This window comes from Crinia signifera, chromosome 12, assembly GCF_055691185.1.
Source record: "Crinia signifera chromosome 12, ASM5569118v1, whole genome shotgun sequence".
NCBI lineage: Eukaryota > Metazoa > Chordata > Amphibia > Anura > Myobatrachidae > Crinia > Crinia signifera.
Genome location: NC_139228.1, coordinates 42,901,514 through 42,920,194, shown reverse-complemented (window position 1 = coordinate 42,920,194; position 18,681 = coordinate 42,901,514). Strand labels below are relative to the sequence as shown.

The 18,681-nt window shown below is 45.3% G+C and overlaps 1 protein-coding gene across 1 annotated transcript in view; it reads left to right on the top strand.

Annotated features, from left to right (window-relative positions):
* The window catches only part of ZFYVE26 (zinc finger FYVE-type containing 26), a 137,058-nt gene that overhangs the window by 96,311 nt on the left and 22,066 nt on the right, over positions 1-18,681 (top strand). The window contains exons 33-34 of the mRNA XM_083166179.1: positions 15,306-15,515; positions 17,307-17,525. Of these exons, the coding sequence (XP_083022305.1) occupies positions 15,306-15,515; positions 17,307-17,525 (429 nt within the window). The remainder of the gene's footprint in view (positions 1-15,305; positions 15,516-17,306; positions 17,526-18,681) is intronic.

The following is an 18,681-nucleotide window of genomic DNA, read 5'->3' as shown; positions in this document are numbered from 1 at the left end:
GTACTGGCGGAATTTAACCCTTCCTTTAAAATGTATAAGGGACTCGTCAATACAAATACATTTTTCAGGGATGTACATCTCTGCAAATTTGGCACTGAAATGATCAATGACCGGCCTGACTTTGAATAGCCGGTCAAAGGTGGGATCATCTCTGGGTGGGCACTGTGCATTATCGTTGTAATGCAAAAATTTAAGGATTATCTCAAAACGAGCCCGAGTCATGGCCATACGGTAAAATGGGGTGCTGTACAGAACATCTGTACTCCAATATTGCCTAATTTCTGGCTTTTTTACTATGCCCATATGAAACACCAGACCCCAAAACGTCATCATCTCTACTGCATCTACAGGGGTCCACCTAGCAAATGATGACGTGGGGTTTTGAGCAATAAACTGCTGGGCATATAAATTAGTTTGGTCCACCATTAAATTTATAAAATCATCAGAGAAAAATAATTTGAAAAAGTCAATTTCTCTGAGACCTGTGGAATCAAATTGGATTCCTGGCATGGCCAAAAACTCAGGAACCTGGGGCTCAAAATTGTCTGGTGGTGGGGTCCATACGAGATCAATTATTGGGGGGGGGGGGTCTCAGCTGCTCTACGGGGGCGTCTTTGAGGGGGTCCCTCATCACTAGAGGAGGAAGAGGAGCTTAAGATGAATCCTTCAAATTCCCCGCTTGCCTCACTGGCTGTGTCAGAGTCAGAGGCAAGCATGGCATATGCCTCCTCCGCTGAATACATTCTTCTGGATGACTGGGATGACATTTGGGATGACATTTGGGATGCCATTTTTATTTTTGTGTTTCTGGTAGTGAAATGTTTCAACACGTGTATAGTGTAGGGGGGGTACAAACTTTATTTCAACCCGGGGGGGTATGTAGTGTGTATGTAGTGCAGAAAAAAAAAAAAAAAAAAAAGGTCCTGCGCCAAAAATTGAGCACAGATGTTGGTCAGTAACGTCCGTCACTGAACAGCGCTCAAAGGCAACAGGAATTTGATCAAAAAAAAAAAAAAAAAAAGATCAACCCTGTGCCGAAAAAGCTGATCAGTGATGTACGTCACTGATCAGCGCACAGTGGCCACAGGACACCCACAAAATCACAGTGTGTGTAAAAAAAAAATTAAAAAAAGTCCCCACAGCACCCTCAAAAAAAAAAAAAGGTGATCACTGATGCGACACTGATTACCAGTGAGGGGCAGCAGGTGCACAACCTTTGGTGCAACTGACAGTGCAACTGGCAGCAACTGACAGGTATACTGTATATAAAAAAAAAAAAAAACCTGCACCCCCAAAAAGTTGCTGATCAGCACAGATATACTGATCAGCACAAAAGGGGGGGTAGCAGACACAAAATATAGCACTCTCTGTCACTATCTCTCTCTATCTCTCACTATCTATCACTCTATGACACTGCAGCAGCAGCACTGACAGTTATATATATAAAAAAAAAAACCTGCACCCCCAAAAAGGGGGGGTAGCAGACACAAAATATAGCACTCTCTATCACTCTCTGTCACTATCTCTCTCTATCTCTCACTATCTATCACTATTTATCACTCTATGACACTGCAGCAGCAGCACTGACAGTTATATATATAAAAAAAAAAACCCTGCACCCCCAAAAAGGGGGGGTAGCAGACACAAAATATAGCACTCTCTATCTCTCTATCTCTCACTATCTATCACTCTATGACACTGCAGCAGCAGCACTGACAGTTATATATATATAAAAAAAAAACCTGCACCCCCAAAAAGGGGGGGTAGCAGACACAAAATATAGCACTCTCTGTCACTATCTCTCTATCTCTCTCTATCTCTCTCTCTATCTCTCTATCACACTGCAGCAGCAGCAGGAAGTCACAAGGTCAGATCCAGGAAGCATCCAGCACGCTACAAGCAGTGATCAGGTGATCAGGTAAGGTATTTGCAAGGATCAGGTAAGTATTTGCAAGGATCAGGTCAGTATCACGGCAGATAGGCACGGTGACCGCTCTGCACGCAATTCCAGACCGGAATGGCGTCTGCAGCGCAGTCACCGTTAGTTTAAATGTCGCGCCTTGGCTGTGATTGGCTGTCGGTCCGACGGACCAATCACAGCCTTGGGGGCAGGTGGGGTGAGGTGTCGTCGTCACCGATGACCCCCTCATGCCCCCTGACGCCCGGCGGTGATTGACACCTGTGTTACCGAGCGTCTGATTCGCTGGTAACACAGGAAAACGCTGTGAATGGCTGTTCACACTGAACAGCCAATCACAGCGATCGCCGACGGGGGGGCGGCATCGCAGCCCCCCCTGGGCATGCAGGGACATGTCTGCTGTCAGGGACAGCAGACATCGTCCCTCTGTCACTGCGTCTCTAGACGCAGTGACACTTTAAAGTCATGACGTACATTTATGCCATGTGTCGGGAAGTACATCCCGACCATGACGTAAATGTACGTCAAATGTCGGGAAGGGGTTAACTTTGGATAGATGTTTTGTGCCAGTGACTGTAGTTTATTCCCATGATCCTAATCTTTCATGTAAATATATGTAGAAAAATGGATTTAAAGTTGTTGTTTTTTTTTTTAATGAAAACCACTTCAGTGTAGCATTTTGTACGCAGATACAGCTCAGTCCCAAACAGAATGCAGGCATGCCTCATATAATTTTAATAGGCAAAAGCTACGCGTGTGTCATATTTGTATTGTTTTGTGAATAAAAGTGATGTTTAATGTGCTTGGATGCTGGATGTAAGTGGACACCATACACGCACATAGGGGGGTGTACTGAGTACCTGGAAACCCACCCCCCATGCATCGATCCATCAGCCGTGTTTAGGCCTTCAGAATCTAAGCTTGTTTAGCCTAGTGGGATATGCAGCACGCAGCTTATTTCATGCAGCCGCATGGCAAGTCGGCTCCTCTGCTCCCAAACACAGCCCTGCTCATCCTCTCCCCGCCTACATCCCCTAACCCTGGCCTACAGCCTAAAGGTGCCCACACACTAGAACGATTTTTTTGGCCGATTTCCGATAAATCGGCCTATATATCGTCCAATATTGGAAAAAGGATGGGTGTGATCATTTGAACAGGCGCCCAGAGTTTAAAAATAAATATCAATTTATTTGTACATCAACAATAATTAAAACACAAAAAAATCCTTTTAAAAAGAACTCATTAAAAAAAAAAAAAGAACAAGATGAATCCTTACCCCTAAGGGTATTTGGAGCCAGCAAGGGATGGAATGAGGCAGGGATGCAGTCCGGAAGTGCACCCTACAGTTGCCCCAAATACCTAAGCACTTGGTAGGTTTACCCAAACATGCAGTTCCTTTGGGTTGCCTATGGTCGGAGCTAGCTGCAGTACTGACAGGTGGCCAACCTGGTATGGATAAGGGCCAAATTTATTGGTAGTGCTGCGCTCAGCTCCTAATGGGTGCTGCGTGGGAATATTATATGCAAATGTATATTGGTGTAACACCTTTTTCCAAGGAAATGGAGAATAGATGAGTGACAAAATGATTTTTATTAATGATCACACTATAATTCTAGGTCACCATGCCAAATTATGTGTGCAATGGATAAAATTATTTTTTTTGGGAGGGGGGAGGGGGGATAATATAGTGGGCTGTCCACTCTTTGTTCCCAGAGGGGCTGTGGGTGACCGGGGGTAAACAGATTATCAGTTGGCCTCGGTGGTATAAGGGGTCTGTTTATACAGACAGTCACTGATCGGAAAAGACACAGGGTGGTGGTGCTGGGGACTGGCGTCCCGTCCCCCCGCAATGCACCTCTCACCTGTGCTCAGTGTGGTAGTCCTGTGGAGGGTCCTCTTCGCTCCAGCCGCGGCTCAGTCAGCACGGCAGCTGCGCAGCGAGCCCGGCTCCACAGTGCGCGGCGAGACACGACTTCTGGGTACCGTCTCCCGGCGTCATGATCTCTGCATCGCTGCTGTGAAGGAACTTCGACTTGCTTAGGATACATTTATTGCCCTTTAGATTACAGCCAGGACACAAGGTTGTGTCCTGGCTGTAATGCTTTTTGATCTTTGGGATTAATTGCACCACAATGCCACATTTGCATTGTGTTATGTAGTTGTGTTTTGAGCAGACTCACCATTTAAAGTCTTTATGCCCTGATTTTTAAAATGGGAAATACTGTATATGTTTTACATTTACAATCCATTCTGCACGTATACCCGAGTGCCCCAAAACAGAATCACGTTTATTAGATTAGGCTGATGTGTTGACCAGCTAAAGTACCCAGCTTTGCCTGGTTTTAAATCAGGGATGGGGAACCTTTGGCCCTCCAGTTGTTGTTAAACTACACATCCAAGAATGCCCTGCAACAGGTTTAGCATGGCTAAATAGCAAAACTGTAGCAGGGCAGGCTGGGATGTGTAGTTCAACAACAGCTGGAGGGTCAAAGGTTCCCCATGCCTGGTTTAAATCTTCAAGTTAATAAGTTGAGTTCAACTTAATGAGTTAGATGTCACTGTCATCATTTTAAGAATAATTAATAGTTTAGCAGCTCTTCCAACACACCCGTGAGGTGTCTGCCTGGTGTCGTTTTTGTTTTTGGGGTGTCGCCAGTAGCCCTAATCCCCAGTTGTCATTCCTGTTCCGTCTGAGCAGGTATTATCACAGACGAGTAGCAGTCCCAGCATCTGAAGCAACCGCAGGATCTGAGCTATGGTATCGGCTTGCTGGAGTTAGAAGCAGGTGACCAGTCTCACCAATACCAGCTCTAGGAAGCCACAGCAGCACCAGGATTAAGATTAGAGATGTGCAGGCTAGGATTTACTCGGATTTACACGGATCTCAAAATGGGATTTTATTGGCTATATGCTGTCACATGTGACAGCTGGAAAGCCAATAATATCCTGTTTTGAGATCTGTGTGAATCAGGGTAAATCCAAGCCTATTCCGACTTCTTGGCTCTCTGTTTAGCGCCTGGATTTTTTGGCGGCTTTGGATTTCTTTGCTTTTGTCGGTTTCTTTGGTGCTGCTTTTTTTATGTGTTGCTTCTGGGCGGGCTTCTTTACCATCTGGCTTGTCACAGGCTTTTTTTCTTTTTTAGCTGGCTTTTGTTCTTTTTTGCCGCGCTCTGTGTGATGTTCTGCCTCGTGTTCTCTGTGCTGGTTCACTTTTTGGTGGTGTTCTCCGTGCTGGTAATCTCTATGGTGGTGTGCCACATCATGTTGTCTTTGGTAATGCTGCACTTCATCTTCCACATGATATTTATCTTCCGCATAATATTCTGCGTCATGATGTTTAAATAGAGAGTCCACCAGCATCGCCTCAATGTCTGTTTCTGGGCCTGCCACCTTTTCCGGCACTTCCTGTTCTATGTCATCCAGCTGTTGGCATCTTTCTTGGTAGCTGAAATATAACAATAATGAGAAGATGTTAGTTGATAATAGCGCACACAGCCCAGCCCAGAGACCTGTCCCCCCAGTGTATCCATCACTGTAGTAAATATTTCAGGCCAGAGACCTGTGTAATGTGTAGAGAACGTTAGTAACTTACAATGCATGGATGCTCTTGTACAGTTTGTACAGTCCCACCAGGATCAGGATGCATACAAAGATATATCCACATGTTGATACTATGTCTAGGATTGATGTTGCTGTTCAGGAAAGAAAGAAAGAAAGAGAGACAGATGAGATAAGCACGTGATACATGTATGTATAGAAACATTTCATATGGGTAAGGCTGGGATGTCTGTACGGAGCTTACATGTGCTGTGATACTGCAGCCGCTATCCAGCCATTGGCCAGTATCACAGCATACGTAGTCTGAGCACAGCTGTGGGGAAGGAGACAATGTGCACATGACTGCTGTCAGCCTATTACGTGTGGTTATATAAGGTTGAGAATGGCTGACGCTTGTGTAATGCACAACCTGCCCAATATTCACAGGCGTGTGCGTGCGTGTGTGTGTGTGTGTGTGTATGTGTGTGTATATATATATATATATATATATATATATATATATATATATATTATCTATATCCTGTTGTGCTGATCTGTAGTGCATTATAGGCAATTCTGTTGTGTAATATACTAATATTACTATTAATGTAATTTCCAGCCAGAAATGTAACAATCTCTTTTAGACTTTTACATCAAAACATTTGTTACAGGCCAAACATTAAACAAGTTCTGTACCTGATCTCCAGCTCCTTTGCTCCATAGAACTGGTCTCTGTAGCACCTTTAAAAATAAACACATACATAGAAATGTTACTTTCCTAATAAAGATGCACACATACATGTTATTGTATACAGTGCATTTATAGTATTTTAATAATTAGACATAATTAAAATGCTATCACATAAAAAAAATCCTAGCAGTGTTGGTCCTCCTACTCTGGCAATGGCATTATAAGATGTTGCTACCAGAACAGGTAACACCATGTAATATGTAATAATTAAATGCTGTGATACATAGGGCTGTCTCATCAGCAATAGGAATGTCCTACCATAAATATTCCTGTTATTTTATATAAATTCCTTACTAAATTAATAGAATTATTCCCCAGTCCCCATTACCTTCCGGTGTACCTGTAGTCTGGCCTTGGGTTCTCATGGTGACCAATGTCACCAGAAGAAAAATCATTAAATGTAGATTATTCATCTCAAATCTATTCTCACTCCTCTCCTCTCAACCACTACTTCACCTATCAAAGCCTCACCTCCCAGGAGCTGCAATTTATAACCTTCTATTGTTTGTGACATCATAATCCTGATGACATCACAATCACTGCTGCATGGAGCCAGCTAGCAGGGACTAGATTCAATAGGTTTCTATGGTGGCTTTAAAAGTGCTAAGAAAACATCCATCTGTTAAATTGTAGTCCCAATTTACTAATTCCATTTTCACACTAAAGGCTACATTTCTTCCTCTCTTATAAGGTTTGGAGAGAAAATGAAGTCATTAGTATTAACATTGGATAAATTTTTTGTGACTGTAGTTTATTCCCAGGATCCTAATCTTTAATGTAAATATATACGTAGAAAAATTGTTTATAGTTTTTAGTTTATTTTTTTTACTGAAAACCACAGAAAACACTTCAGCATAGCATTTTGTACGCAGATACAGCTGAGTTCCAAACAGCTCAGTCCCAAACAGAATGCAAGCATGCCTCATATCATGTTAATCATTTTCTTAGCTCTCGAACTCAGCCCTGCACCAGCCTCCTCCTCAATGCCCATCCTATCCCCTCCTACCTCCCCCACCCTGACATTCAGCCTCAGTCTTCACCCCGCCCCTACCCTGCCCATGGCCTCAGTCTCTCCACCCCCCCTGATCATGGCAGTAGTCTCTCTCCCCCTCCCCCCACTGCTCATGCACAGCCGCAGTCTCCCACCACCCCCTGCTCACAGCCACAGTATTTTCCCTACTGTGGCCGCAGAATTTCCCCTACTCCTCTCCAGTCTCAACCCCTACCACTCATGGCCACAGTCTTCCTCCCACTCCTCCGCTGCCACAGTATCCCACCACCACCTACTCACAGCCGCAATCTTTTTTACTACTGTGGCTGCAGAAATTACCCTACTCCTCCCCATTCTCAACCGCCTACCCCCCCACCACTCATGGCCACAGTCTTCCTCCCGCTCCTCTGCGGCCACAGTCTCCCACCACCACCTACTCTTGCCCGCAGTCCTCCCCTCTCCCATTTGATGTTGATGTGGGTTATAGCCGGCCCCAGGATCCCCGCAGTGCTTCTGGAAATGTGCTGCCTGGCTGAGGAGATAACTTGGCCTCCTCCAGGTGATATATATTTATATATATTATATATTTCACAGAAATCCGGCACGCCCTGGTAAGAACCCGGCTTTTTTTTGCTGAAGCAAAATTGCTTAGCAAAAATCCCTGCATGTGTATGTGCTCCCCATGGGAGATCTGAACGCAGGGAAATCACCTACCCTAAATAGCTTATCAAAATTGTTTAGCACACATCTCTACGTGTGTACACCCCTTATGTTTAAAACGTTTCAGCACTTTTATTTTTCCGCGTGTTTGAAAAAGCACAGACTAAAAGCGCTGAAACGTCTTAAACCTTGTCTCTGTGAGCATCTGTTTTATAAACCAGAGTGCTGACATTTTTTTGCTCGCTTATACATTTTGGAGCTGCTGTGTCAGCTGTATTTATATGTTTGTAAAAATGGGCCCCTTATTTTGTTCCAGACCTGGATAGATCCAACCCATGTAACAGCCGGTAAAAGATGTAAGTGCAGAGAAATATACCATAGTGTATATACTGTGCCTGTATACATATATTAATTAGTGGTGGGCACATTGACACGTCATTAAAGCATTAATGTGCCAACACTTTAATGCTGATTCAATTTTGTATCACTGTTAACGCACGCGTGGGGGGGGCGTGGGCGCAGGACGGGGTGCGGTGTTGTGGAGGTGCAGAGTCTCTAGCAGCATTACAGAGATTGTGCGCCTCTTCAAAAATGGCCGCCGCCACAGAGAAGACACGCTAGAATACTCCTGTACCTCAAGCGACTGTCTCCTCTGCTGCAATGGCAATCTTTGGAGGAGCGTTGGGTCACGTGCAGCAGTTCCGTGGAAGCACTGGGTCCAATCTCCTGTACTCCTCTCCCCCTGGATCAGGTTGTACAAAGCACACATCCTACCAGCCTCTGTGGTCTGAGTAGTTGGCAGTGTGTATCTGTAGATTACTGTATTGTATGTGACTGTATGCTAGTACTGTATATCTGACTGTTTTCTGACTTATATCTGTAACCTATATACCTACCCGGCCTAATAGTGCTATAGGGTTATTACAGTATCTCACAGTACATATTGTTTGTGATGGTGTCACAGTGCAGTTTGGGTTTTTAGCTCTCTAGGGAGATGTCCAGAGACGCTAAGGCATCTGAAGTCCCTGTGCTTAACATCTGTAAATCCTGCTCGGCAGGTCTGTCTGCACAGGACCTTATACAGGATGGCCTATGCCTTAATTGTTATGTGCCTCCTATCCACTCATTGCCTGTCCCAGTCACTACTACCCAAGAACCACAGTGGGTGGCTTCTTTTATGGAAGTATTGGCCCGTATTGCTGACCGTTTAGCGGCTCCGCCTCCTCAGCCTTTTTTGGGAATTCCTTCCCATTTGCATGTACCACCTATGCTCCAGCAGGATATTTCTCAAACTTTGTGTGCAGCACAGTCTAAAGTTCAATCTGTACCCAGAGTGAAAAAAAGAGTGGCCCCTATTGTACAACTTTCTCAGTCTGATGACTCTTCTGCTGAAGAAGAGGCAGATGATGGTTCACAGGGGACTCATTCTGAAGAACAAGATTCTTCGGTAGAGGTGGATGTACCAGCCTTAGTGCAGGCGGTTCATAACATATTAAACATTCATGACATGCCGGCAGCTCCTAAAAATAAGACGCCTTTGTTTAAGCGTAAAAAATTGGTTAGAACTGAATTCCCACCATCTGAGTATTTTAATGAGTTACGCCAAGAAGCATGGAAAACTCCTAGCAGGAGGTTTACAGTCCCTAAAAAATTAGCCTCCTTTTATCCTCTGCAGGGCACAGAATGCACTAAGTGGGAAGTGCCGCCTTCTGTTGATGCTCATGTCGCAAGCTTAGTCCGTGCGTCCACATTACCAATTCCGTCTGCATCTTCTTTAAAAGATGCTACCGACAGAAAACTAGAAACTAATCTTAAGACCATTTTTTCCCTCTCAGGAGCAGTTACTAGGCCAGCGTTAGCAATAGCTTGGGTTGCCCTGGCTATTAACGCTTGGGCCAAGGCTTTAGAAAACATTAATGCTTCTGAAGAACAGCTGTCTTATGTCATGGACATTAAACATGCTGCTGCCTACCTGAGTGAGGCGGCTGCTGATGTTATGCAATTAGCTTCTAAGGCATCTGCTACATCAATTGTAGCACGGCAAACACTCTGGTTACGCTCTTGGAAAGCGGACACCAATTCCAAGAAAACACTAGAAGACTTACCTTTCGCTGGAGAGCTTCTATTTGGCACAGAGTTAGATAAAATTGTGGCTAATATAGCGGACTCTAAGTCTGCATTCTTGCCTTCTGCTACTATACCTAAAGCGCACCAGTCCTTTCGGCCCTTCCGTATGCAGGGAAAAGCCCAGGGACAATCGTTTCCAAGGCAACAAGCACCTAATAAGGGTTCCAAATCAAGCCCAAAACAATCTTGGGCAGCTCGGCGTCCGCCGCAGAAGCCTGCAGATAAAGCCTCAGCCTGAAGCTGCAGGCCTCACCTTGGGGGCTCTCAAGGTAGGAGGCCGTCTACTTCAATTTGCAAATGTTTGGTGCCAATCCACCACAGATGCATGGGTACTAGACGTTGTCTCTCGAGGGTACACCATAACCTTCTACAAACGTCCCCCAACTCAATTATTTTACACGAGCATTCCTTATGACCCGATCAAGGCTTGGGCATTGCAAACAGCGGTCCAGCAATTTCTGGATGCAGGGGTCATTGTCCCGGTGCCTTCAGCACAGCGGGGCAAGGGTTTTTATTCAACCCTCTTTCTAATGTTGAAACCCAACGGGACTCATCGTCCAATTCTCAACCTCAAAGACCTCAACAGATTCATTCGGACACCCAAGTTTCGCATGGAAACGCTCAGATCCATAATCCTGGCCTTGGAGCCTGGGGATTTTATGGTCTCTCTAGATATACAAGATGCCTACCTGCATGTCCCTATAGCGCCGGCTCATCAACAGTTTCTCCGGTTTGCTATTATGCACAACCATTTTCAGTTCCAGGCTCTGCCATTTGGCCTCGCTACAGCACCGAGAGTGTTCACCAAAGTTATGGCAGCTCAACTTCGCCGCCAGGGCATTCGAATAATGGCTTATTTAGACGACCTGCTCATTCTAGCTCAGTCCCCAGAAACATTGCTCCTTCATCTTCAAACTAGTATCACCTTTCTACAGGATCATGGTTGGGTGATCAATCTCAAAAAATCGTCTCTACATCCTTGTCAACGGATACTGCATCTCGGAGCTTTGTTAGATTCCAGGGTACAGAAATTTTTTCTACCCCCGGACAAAATCGCCAAAGTTCAACAGCGAATTCGGCTGTTGTTAAGCAAGCCACGAGTGTCAGTGTACTCAGCAATGCAGGTTCTAGGGTCCATGGTATCGACATTCGATATGGTGGAATATGCTCAGTTCCACTCTAGCCCTCTTCAGCGCCTCATACTATCCAAGTGGAAGGAACAACAACATTTGATAAAAATTCAAACCATTGTCCTTGTCTCTCGACAAGGGTCGCCCGTTCTGGAATTCCAATTGGAAACTTCTCACCACGGATGCAAGTCTCCGCGGATGGGGAGCAGTGACGGGTCAGCATACCTTTCAGGGCCGTTGGACACAGGAGGAAAGCACCCTACCAATCAACGTGTTAGAACTTCGGGCTATTCTCAAAGCTCTCAGGTTGGCACAAAAAATTCTGCAAGACTTTCCAGTACAAATTCAGTCAGACAACGCCACGGCGGTGGCCTACTTAAATCACCAAGGCGGAACTCGCAGTCTAAGGGCGATGGCAGAGGTCACGCACATACTGCATTGGGCCGAGCTACATCATCCAGCCATCTCTGCGATATTCATCCCAGGAGTCCTCAACTGGGAAGCAGACTTCCTCAGCAGGAACGACGTTCATGCCGGGGAATGGGCTCTTCATCAGCAAGTCTTTCAGCTGTTGGTGAACAAATGGGGTCTACCAGACGTCGACCTCATGGCACAACACAAAGCTGCCCACATTTGTAGCAAGGACAAGAGACCCACTAGCGACATTTGTCGACGCTCTGGCGATACAGTGGACCTTTCGCTTGCCATACCTTTTCCCTCCGTTTTCCCTAATACCAAGAGTTCTGCGCAAGTTCAAACAGGAAGGAGGACTACTAATTATCATTGCACCAGCATGGCCCAGGCGCCATTGGTACGCAGATCTACTGACACGCAGTAGAAGATCCGTTTCCACTACCTCTATGGCCGGACTTACTATCTCAGGGGCCCTGTCTACACCCAGATCTAGCTCGACTCTCTTTGACGGCATGGCTCTTGAGTCATCCGTCCTAGCTGCTAAAGGTTTCTCTCCTGCAGTGGTTCAAACCTTAATTAAGGCAAGAAAACCAGTTTCTTCTCGCATATATTATAGAGTATGGCATGCATACTTTCAGTGGTGCACTGCTCATGCCTATAATAATCAAGTGTTCAAAGTGTCCAGAATTCTAGAGTTTCTTCAGTCTGGCTTGGATTTAGGCTTACGTTTAGCCTCTCTTAAAGTTCAAGTGTCAGCTTTGTCTGTCTGGTTTCAACGAAAAATAGCTTGTTTACCAGATATACGCACTTTCATGCAGGCGGTACTGCGCATTCAACCTCCGTTTGTCCCTCCTGTTGCTCCATGGGATCTCAATGTAGTTCTAAAAGCATTGCAAGGTCCTCCGTTTGAGCCTTTGCAGAGCACGGATATTAAATGGTTAACTGTTAAGACATTGTTTCTTCTAGCTATTGCTTCAGCACGTAGAGTTTCTGATCTAAGTGCTCTATCATGCCGGTCACCCTTTTTGATTTTTCATCATAATAGGGCGGTCTTGCGAACAAAAAAGGGATATCTTCCTAAAGTGGTGTCAAAGTTTCACCTCAATGAGGAAATTGTTGTTCCATCCTTTCTCTCATCCAGCATCTCTCCTGGAGAAGCCTCTTTGGATGTGGTACGGGGTTTTCAAAATTTATGTCGAACGCACAAAGTCTATTAGACGTACAGATACTCTGTTCGTACATTTTGGTTTCCACAAGCGTGGATGGCCAACTACAAAACAAACGCTGGCTCGATGGCTTCGCATGACAATCTAGATTGTAAGCTCCACTGGGTCAGGGACAGATGTGAATGTTCAAATATTCTCTGTAAAGCGCTGCGGAATATGGGTAAGAAACTGTTAATATGTAAATAGATATGTCTCTGCTGCCCAATGGACTATATCGTTTTTGCGAATACAAACTAACCATGGTTCCATGTTACTCCCTCGACTTCTATATGTAATGCAAACGCTCCCCATAAAATTGATATTCAAAGACTTATATCTCGTGTTTCAAAATTTCTATGGAACAACAAAAAAGCTAAAATAGCGATGCAAAAATTACATTTACCTAAATCCCTAGGTGGCCTTAATCTACCAGACCTGAAACAATATTCTAAAGCCCTGATGTGCCGCTTTGCGCTTGGATGGCTTTTAGAACTGGATAATTATTCAGACCACACGCTAGACTGCGCCCTATTTACCCCTTACTCCCCTAGTGCCCTGCTACACAATCCCACATACTACACAATAAGCTGTTTACTGACATCTATGCGGCTTGGTGGTCTGTCTCCCGTGCTTTGGGTTGTGGCTCCCTATATGGGGAAACCCAATGTTCTCCCCGGGCGTCGATAGTTCTATCTTCTACCGGCTCAAGTATAAGGGATTAAGAAACATCTCTCAGGTCTTTGACCCAGGAGGCCGACTATATATCGTACCTGAAATTCAGCAGTTACTAAACCTCCCCCCAGTAGCTACTTTGCCCTATTCCAACTAAGGCATTATGTTCAATCTCTCCCAAAATTATACCCTCTTACATCCTCAGCGGAAATGATTTTGAAAATAGCCTCTAAGCTCCAAGGGGGGAATTTTAAAACCAAGCTCATATATGAGAATTTATACTCACTCCCTGCGGAGCAGATTTGGACCAACACAATGCTCAAATGGGCAAAAGATATCCCTTTATTAACAGATAACACAGCAATCTCTAAATATTACAGTAAGACCATTAAAATTTTGATATCCTCTGTTCTGCAGGAAGATCACATCAAATCGATACACAGGGCATAAATGTCCCAGCAACAACGTAGTCGCTTTGACCCGGAGGAGCAGGGCACCTGCCCAAAGTGTAAATATCATTCTGATTCCGTCTTCCATAACTTCTGGTCCTGCAGGCACATAAAACGATTTTGGTACAAAGTAGTATACTACATGAAATGCAACTTCCATATACAAGCTCACCTTGACCCTCTTCCTCTCCTATTCGCAAACTTCGACCCATGGTCCCTCCCTCCCAGTGGAGTGACGTTGACAGTCACTATAGCCAAAAAAGTCATACTAAACTCATGGATCAAGCCACATATCCCAAACGTGGCTGAGATGGAAGCACTGCTTTTGAAATATATGTACTATGATAAGTATGATACCCTCAGACATTCCAACATTCCTACATCCCGTTTCTACTCTATATGGGGACCGTTTATCAAAAGCCGAAATGCTTCTCAAAGAGCTGATATTTGCAAATTGTTTGAAATACACGTGGACGAGTTTGATACTTGAAATATATCTATGTTTACACCTGAACTGTGAATAACTTTTGCTGTTAACCCCCCATTCCCCCCCCCCCCCACACTCCAAATCTTATGATATAAAAAATTCCTTGATTTCTATTTTCAAGAAAAATAGAAAAAGACAGGTTCGATATTTATTTTGCTAAGATTGTCTTTATTACCAGTGCATAAGATTTGGAGTAATGGGATTAAATAAGCTCCTGTTACTTTTTACTATTTCAACAACAAAATGTACGTTTTCTAGCATTACTCATTTGATGATTGCTACTTTCATTGTTGTCACCGTACACACAGTTTATGCAAATTTGTCAATTTGTTTTATTTGAACCTCAATAAACATAATAAAAAATAAAAAAAAAACTAACCATGGTTACTGGGACTGGTGCAGTTCAATTCCTTGTCCCTCCCCCCCCCCTTTTTTTTGGGGGGGGGGCACCCAGGGGGTCTTTCTGGTTGATTCGCACCAAACCCCGCCTTGCGAATCATAGCTGTGAATGTTCAAATCTTCTCTGTAAAGCGCTGCGGAATCTGTGTGCGCTATATAAGAAACTGTTAATAAATAAAATAATAAATAGCTGGCCGCCACCCATTTGCATGGTAAATTCGCATGCAGGGCAAGCGAATGGATGTTACACAGTAACATCTATTCACAGCCGGATGGGATCCGCCCCCATCATTCGATGGTCACCAACCATCGAATGATGGCGAAGGCTCACGCATATGTAAGCTTGCCTCAGAGCAACCTTACAGATGTGTGTCTGCTCAGGGGGGAAGTAGGCGGGCAGCTGACATCCAGTGAGCCACCGAGCCCGCAGCGTGGGCGAGCGAAGCGAACCCCGCAAGGGGACTCAGAGCCATGCTGGAGCCGTGAAACTACACAAGTACCGATGTGTGTTTACTCTATAGACAGTTATTTATTTTTTTGAGGTTTGTCCCTTATTTTCTAACAGGTATCTACAAAGACCGGGCTTGACCCTTCTGGTGTGTGGCATGCTTGGGGCATGGCCTGTCTGAAGTCCGACAATTTGGGTGGAGCTAGGGAGAAATTCAGCAGGTGCATAAAAGCTCCTTTGGATCCGAACCAAAAGAATATTGGATCTAAGCTACTGGAAGACGTTGTGCAACACTTGGAATCTGCGGCCAAACCCATTCTGCTGGTGGTAAGGCGTGAACTCGCAGAGCTACACGTAATGAGTTCTGGACTCCAGTACAGCCACAGTAGCTAGCTAATTAGGTATTTATTTACTGCATTGGCAATGGACAGCACTGTCCATGGAGCATAGGGAATGGATTTCATAGCACAGTCCTTTCTCATTGGTGCTGGTGATTGCAGCCAGGAGGTGACCATACACAAAGCTTCTCCGTAAACTTTTATCTGTAACATAATTGACTAGTGAAATGCCTGCCGAAATAGCAGCTTCTGCAATGTACTTTCACTTTGAGCTGTGACCGTTTTAAGCCAACAAACTCTACACCCCACCCCCAGTCCCTATCTGTTCCTACCTCCAACTCCCTCTCTCCATATACAGCAAGTTTGAAACCTATCAGTGTCTCTGCAAAGGGGTAATTTGGTCTTTTTAGTGTCCTCTAGTGGTCACTGGCGGTACTTCACCTCATAGAGGTGAGGAGTAGTTAGCCTTTTATATGTATAGAGAGGAAATAAACTCAGGATAGACTTCTGCAATTGACCTGCTATATAACAAGTCACTACAAACAATGCAGTTCTCTCTATTGGAACATTCTCTAGCAACATATTCACGTTTATGCTGCACATATACAGGTATTGGGCTAATTTAGTGATATGTCAGCATGTGCGATCATTGTAAAGTCTGCATTAGTTCATGTGTAGAAACCTCTATTGGCTTCTTGCATAGAAACCTCTATTAGCCTCATGTGTAGGAACCTCTGTTGGCCTCATGTGTAGGAACTGTGTTAGCCTCGTGTGTAGGGACCTCCGTTGGCCTCGTGTGTAGACACTTCTGTTGGCCTCGTGTGTAGACACTTCTGTTGGCCTCGTGTGTAGACACTTCTGTTGGCCTCGTGTGTAGGGGCCTCCGTTGGCCTCGTGTGTAGGGGCCTCCGTTGGCCTTGTGTGTAGACACTTCTGTTGGCCTCGTGTGTAGACACTTCTGTTGGCCTCGTGTGTAGACACTTCTGTTGGCCTCGTGTGTAGACACTTCTGTTGGCCTCGTGTGTAGACACTTCTGTTGGCCTCGTGTGTAGGGACCTCTGTTGGCCTCGTGTGTAGGGACCTCTGTTGGCCTCGTGTGTAGGGACCTCTGTTGGCCTCGTGTGTAGGGACCTCTGTTGGCCTCGTGTGTAGGGACTTCTGTTGGCCTCGTGTGTAGGGTCCTCTGTTAGCCTCGTGTGTAGGGTCCTCTGTTAGCCTCGTGTGTAGGGACCTCTGTTAGCCTCGTGTGTAGGGACCTCTGTTGGCCTCGTGTGTAGGGACCTCTGTTGGCCTCGTGTGTAGGGATCTCTGTTAGCCTTATGTGTAGGAACCTCTGTTAGCCTCATGTGTAGGAACCTCTGTTAGCCTCATGTGTAGGAACCTCTGTTAGCCTCATGTGTAGGAACCTCTGTTAGCCTCGTGTGTAGGAACCTCTGTTAGCCTCGTGTGCAGGGACCTCCGGTGGCCTCGTGTGCAGGGACCTCCGGTGGCCTCGTGTGCAGGGACCTCCGGTGGCCTCGTGTGCAGGGACCTCCGGTGGCCTCGTGTGCAGGGACCTCCGGTGGCCTCGTGTGCAGGGACCTCCGGTGGCCTCGTGTGCAGGGACCTCCGGTGGCCTCGTGTGCAGGGACCTCCGGTGGCCTCGTGTGCAGGGACCTCCGTTGACCTCGTGTGCAGGGACCTCTGTTGGCCTCGTCTGTAGGGACCTCTGTTGGCCTGTGTGTCTCAGCATAAGCCATCATGATTTCACTTTTTAAGTAGGAATTTTGTTTTCTTGCAGAAAGACGATGAATACTTTGCTACTTTGAAAGAACTAGAAGTTACCCTGAAAGCACGCTGCATATGGTATGAAATGATGCCAGAAGGAAAGTTTCAAAATAACACCTGTTACCAGGAGTGCCTGTATTATCTGCACACCTATGGTACAAACCTGGGAATCATACAGTTCTATATGAGACATGACCTAATGCGAGATGCGTTGCTGCATTTATTAAACAAGGTAAAGTCATTATCATTTGGTCAGTGGAAATTCTTATCCACAGGTGTAAAGTTTAGTGTCTCTCCTGTTGCGTGCGTAGGATGTGCAGAGTGCAGCAGCAGTGACGAATGGGCTATACCGATTGTGGTTCAAGAATTCTGTGGTGTAATCCCAGCAAAGCATAGTGTGTATTTCAGTAAACCTGTTTCTTCACAATTTATGTAACTGTGGGAGTTCCATATGGGATTTAGGTGCTACTACCAGATGTCTCCCTTAGGCTGTCAGTCCAGGGAAGTTAGTCACCAATCAGTCTGTATTGAGAGTATTTTTATGGTACTGCAGATATACTGTATGCGCTCTCATTGCACCCTTGCCTATTGGCATGTGCATATATGGACTATTGCAAATAGACCCACCCATGATCCATTGGAATTACATTGTGTGATCGCGAATGTGACTATTCGCACCCTGATGCACTAGGTCACTGCCACGATGCATGTGTATGCATCGGCATCGTGGCAACAATGAGGGAGGGGCTACATCTGTAACTGGGAAACAGGGATAGTCATCCATTCTTCACCATCATCAACCTTCTAGGGCAGACAATTTACAGTATTCCTTCACGATGATGCGATCCTGGGTGATGCATCAGGTACAGCACTGGTGAGTGTATCTCACTAAAGCTGGGTACACACTAGAGGGCATATCTACCCAGCCAAACCGACAGGTTGCTGATGCAGGGGGCGACAGAACACATTGAGGCAGGGGCGACAGAAGGCATGGCATCGCTACTGTGACCCCAGTAACAGGGCTGACCAGAAGACATCACTGACGACAGCAGGTGGCCGCATATCGGGCATGCACACTGACTGATACCTGCCGATGTTAACGATATGTCAGTCTATTCCTTTGATCTGTTAACATGCAACCTATTTTTCTACTAGATAGGGATATTTGGACAATCTTTATTACTAATCTATACTATTATACTGGAGTAAGTAAAAGCCTGCACTGCTGTACTTGCATATCTTGAGAACTGAGCAACAGACTTGCAATTGTTTATGATTGTATATATATATATATACTAGTAATGGGTCTATGGCAGATCACCTGCTGTGGCTGAGGGTTAGATGTATGAAGCAGTGATAAGGGAGAAGTGGCCCATGGCAACCAATCA